General features: G+C 48.6%; 1 protein-coding gene across 1 annotated transcript in view; it reads left to right on the top strand.

Moving 5' to 3' along the window:
- The first annotated feature begins 1,237 nt into the window (after positions 1-1,237).
- The window catches only part of LOC105543838 (putative uncharacterized protein FLJ43826), a 6,045-nt gene continuing 2,409 nt past the window's right edge, over positions 1,238-4,873 (top strand). Inside the window, exon 1 of the mRNA XM_011985988.1 lies at positions 1,238-2,178. Coding sequence (XP_011841378.1) covers positions 1,238-2,178 — 941 coding nt within the window. The remainder of the gene's footprint in view (positions 2,179-4,873) is intronic.

The raw sequence follows: 4,873 nt of genomic DNA, 5'->3' as shown, positions 1-4,873 counted from the left end.
TCCAACCCAGCAGAAGGCTGCAGTTGAACATCCACAGACCCCTGAGGAGGTTGAGTCTTCTCTAATCCAGCAGGAGGCCCCAGCTCAGACTCCAGAGCTCCCTAATGTAGTTGTAGCTCAACCTCCAGAGCATCAGGAGGTAACAGTTTCCCCTCTAAATTGTGATCAAGTTCGACCTCCAACATTTCACAATGTCACTGTTAAACCTGTGGATCACGTGGTTACCATGACTCCAGATTTCACTAATCAGGTTGCAATGTTAACCCAACAGGGGGCTCCAGCTCAGCCCTTAATGTCCCCTGAGCAGTTTCAACATTTGAAACACCAGCAAGAGATTATAATTCAGCAGCTAAATAACCCTGAAAATGATGAACCTAGTTCAATCCATCAAGAGCCCACAACTCAGCCTCCAACTCAGCTCTCCTCAGACTTTGAAAGTTCATTGAATGATGAGATGATATTTTCACCTCTAAATCTATCTTCAATATTCAGAAGTAATTCAACTTTGCCTAATACCACTGTTAAAAATGTGGATATGGAGCTTACCCTACTTACAGCAGTCACTATGGAGGTTGAACCTTCTCCAGTCCAGCAGGACAACCCTCCTATTCCTATTGAAGAGGCTGACTTTTCTCTAGCCCAGCCTGACCTCCCTTCCCCACCTCTGCATTCTCCTGAAAAGACTGAATCTCCAGTCCAGCAAGAGGCCACAGCTCAGACTTCAGATTTCCCTAAGGAGGTAGAGCCTTCTCCAGTCCAGCAAGAGTTCCCAGCTGAGCCACCAAAGCCCCCTAAGGAGGCTGAACCATCTGCAACCCAGCAGGAAGCCTCAGGTCATCCCACGAAGTGCACTGAAGAGATCAGTCCTCCACTGCAATGGGAGATAGCAGCTCAGCCATCAGAGCCACCTGAGATGGTTAAGCTATCTCCAGTCCTACAGCAGGCCCCAACTCGGCTTTTAGAGCCACCTAAAGAGGTAGAATCCTCTCCAGTCTAGCAGGCAATTTCTGCTTAGTCTTCAGAGCCCCATATGGTGATAGAACCCTCTCTGACCCAGCAGATGGTCTCATTTTTGCCTCCAGAGTTCCCTCAGGAGGTGGAACCATCTCTAACTCAGGAGGAGGTTCCAGCTCAGATTCCAGAGCCCCCTGTGGAGGCAGAACCTTCTCTGACCCAGCAGGAGGCTACGGTTCAGACTCCAGAGCTCCCTAAGGAGGTAGAATCTTCAAGCCAGCAAATGGTCCCAGCTCAGCTTCCAGAGCCACCTAAGGAGGTTGCAGCTCAACCTGCAGCTCATTATGAGGTGACAGTTCCAACACCAGGCCAGGATCAAGCTCAGCATTCAATATTGCCCAGTGTCACAGTTCAACCTTTGGACCTGGGGCTTACCATCATTCCAGAACCCACTATGGAGGTTGAACTTTCTCCAACCATACAGGAGACCCCAACTCAGCCTCCTAAGAAAGTTGTACCCCAACTTCTAGTATATCAAGAGGTAACAATTCCAACACCAGGTCAGGATCAAGCTCAGCATCCAATGTCACCCAGCGTTACAGTTCCACCTTTGGACCTGGGACTTACCCTCACTCCAGAACCCACTACGGAGGTGGGACATTCTATACCCCTGAAGAAGACTATAGTTCCTCCAAAGCATCCTAAGGTGACACTTCCACATCCAGACCAGGTTCAGAACCAGCATTCACACCTGACTCAAGCCACATTTCAACCTCTGGACCTGGAGCTTACCATAACTACAGAACCTACTACAGAGGTTAAACCGTTTCCAACCATGGAGGAGACCTCAACTCAGCCTCCAGACCCGGGGCTTGCCATCACTTCAGAACCCACTATAGAGATTGGACATTCCACAGCCCTGGAGAAGACTACAGCTCCTCATCCAGACCAGGTTCAGACTCTGCATCAAAGACTGACTGAAGTCAGAGATCCACATACTGAGCTAGAACCTACTCAGGATTCATTGGTGCAGTCCGAAAGTTACGCCCAAAATAAGGCTTTAACTGCACCAGAGGAACAGAAGGCCTCCACAAGCACCAACATATGTGAGCTCTGTACCTGCGGAGATGAGACACTGTCATGTATTGATCTCAGCCCAAAGCAGAGGCTCTGCCAAGTGCCTGTGCCAGAGCCCAACACCTACAATGGCACCTTCACCATCTTGTAAGAATCACCTTTCCTCAATTGTCTTCTGTGTCCTGCCTCACATGGCAGCCTTTTCCTGGGCGCCTTCCTGGGCCGCCTTTATCTCCCCAAGCCATCCTGACAACTGACTCTGCTTTCACCTTTTCTTGTCAACTCTTCCTTCTCCTCATTCTCCTTTAATGTTAGGCCCCTTCTCCAATCTTTTGCTTGTGATTGCTCAGCAACATACATCTTAAATGTACAAATTATTGAGTGAAAGAAGTGATACAGAAAATAGTATGTATAATATGATTTCATTTATATAATGTTATATAATGTTCAACGTGGCAAAACTAAACTATGTTATTTATGACTGATATATAATAGGTAAAATTACATTTTATTTTATTTATTTTTGAGAAAGGGTCTGCGGTGGTGCAAACACGGCTCACTGCAGCCTGGACCTCCCATGCTAAAGCAATCCCCCCATCTCAGCCTCTCCAGTAGCTGGGACTACAGGTAATATTTAAATTTTTCTAGAGACAAGGTCCTGCTGTATTGCTCAGACTGGTCTTGAACTCCTGGGCTCAAGCAGTCCTCCTGCCTTGGCCTCCCAAAATGCTGTGATTACAAGCGTGAGCCACCGTGCCCAGCAGAACTATTTTATTTATTTATTTATTTATTTTTATTTTTATTTATTTTTTTTTTGAGACAGAGTCTCACTCTGTCACCCAGGCTGGAGTGCAGTGGTGCTATCTTGGCTCACTGCAACCTCCGTTTTCCAGGTTTAAGTGATTCTCCTGCCTCCGCCTCCTCTGAGTAGCTGGGATTACAGGCACACGCCACTACCGCCTGGGTAATTTTTGTATTTTTAGTAGAGACGGGGTTTCACCATGTTGGCCAGACTGGCCTTAAACTCCTGACCTCAGGTGATCCACCCACCTCAGCCTCCCAAAGTGCTGGGATTACAGGCGTGAGCCACTGCACCCGGCCAGAGCTTCATTTTAAAAGCAAGAATATTATTACAAAAGTCAGGATAGTGGTTACCTATAAGGGTTAGAGAGAGGGTTATGATTGGAAAGGGGCACACTGGGGGCTTCTGGGATCATTAATTTATTTCCTTGTTGCTGAAATGATTAGAGACGTATAATCTCCACCTCACCGAGTTGTCATCACCCTGGAGAGGAAGGAGACAGCCAAAAGAGAGAAGTATTGTCTTGTAGACTTATTAGATTCACACAGTATTGTCCTTCTCCAGTGTGCAAGGCGTTGTCTAAATAGGTCCAGTTAAAGCACTACAGTGTAGCCATCTTTTAAAAAAATTGTTGGCCACATTCTTAAGTTCACAGGGGAGGGGGAATGTCTCATCCTCTAGCCCTCCTGAGCCTAGGCCCTGTGTGAGATATGTCACCATTTCTTGGACACCATATTGAAACGAGAAACGTTCCTTTGTGCCCCTTGCAGGGCGTGGGACAGGGAGAGTGACTCGGTTCTTCAGTGCCCTGCTGCTCAAACCTTTAGGGGAGCATACAGACAGGCAGGATGTGGGGCTCCGATCCCATGGCAGTGTCTAGGGGTGAATGCTTACAGCTCCTGAAGCCCTAGTGGGCGTGTGTTACCATGTGCTCTTTTAGTTTTGCCGTCTATAGGCGGCTTGTGTTAACCAGCTCAACTGGACCCTCTACCTTGTCTCCAGGACAGAGGGCTTTCTGTATCCCAGGTTCTTGCCTTGGTGTACCGGAAGAATTGGATCACACCTGGGCTTGCAGAATGAGTGCAAGATTTTATTGAGTGAAGGTAGCTCTCAGCAGATGGGGAAAGCCAGAAGCGGGTGGAGTGGGAAGGTTTTCCCCTGGAGCCAGGCTGCTGAGCAGCCCGGGCTGTCCTCCCACTGCCCCAGCCAAACTTTGCCTCGTTCTGGCGGTTGGTGGCCTGCCCAGCGTGCTCCCCTCAACGCCCTCTCGATGTCCAGCTGCTTGTGTCTTCTTCCGCTGATCTGCTCCTCTCCATGTCCTTGTATGTGTGCCTGCAAGTGTCTCAGGGTTTTTATAGGCATAGGATGGGGGCGTGACAGGCCAGGGGAGGTCTTGGGAAATGCAACATTTGGGCTGGAAAATGAAAATGCCTGTCCTCACTTAGGTCCATGGGCACAGGCCTGAGGGTGGAGCCCTAGCCTGAGACCACACCCTCCTCTACCAGCACTCTCCTTCCCCAATTCCGTATCATTTAAAGGGACCACGCCCTTCCGTATCATTTCCTCCCCTGAACAGGTACATCTAACTGTTGTTAGAATACGGACAATGACCGGTCTTTTGCTGGAGCATGGATGGAGCTAGAGGCCATCATCTTCAACAAACTAACACAGGAGCAGGAAACCACATACAGTATGTTCTCACGTAAGTGGGAGCTAAAAGATGAGGACTCATGATCACAGAGAAGGAACAACAGACACTGAGGCCTACCTGAGAGTAGAGGGTGGGAGGAGGGAGAGGAGCAGAAAAAACTACTGGGTACTAGACTTAGTACCTGGTAGTGATGAAATAATCTGTACAGCAAACACCCGTGACACAAGTGTACCTATATAACATACATGCACATGTAGCCCATAAGTTAAAAAAAAAAGTTAGGCCGGGCGCCGTGGCTCACACCTGTAATCCCAGCACTTTGGGAGGCCAAGGCGGGTGGATCACAAGGTCAGGAGATTGAGACCATCCTGACTAACACGGTGAAACTT

Source organism: Mandrillus leucophaeus, unplaced genomic scaffold (genome assembly GCF_000951045.1).
Source record: "Mandrillus leucophaeus isolate KB7577 unplaced genomic scaffold, Mleu.le_1.0 Scaffold290, whole genome shotgun sequence".
NCBI classification, from domain to species: Eukaryota; Metazoa; Chordata; class Mammalia; order Primates; family Cercopithecidae; genus Mandrillus; species Mandrillus leucophaeus.
The sequence above is the reverse complement of the archived record's forward strand: the minus strand, read 5'-3'. Positions and strand labels throughout refer to the sequence as shown.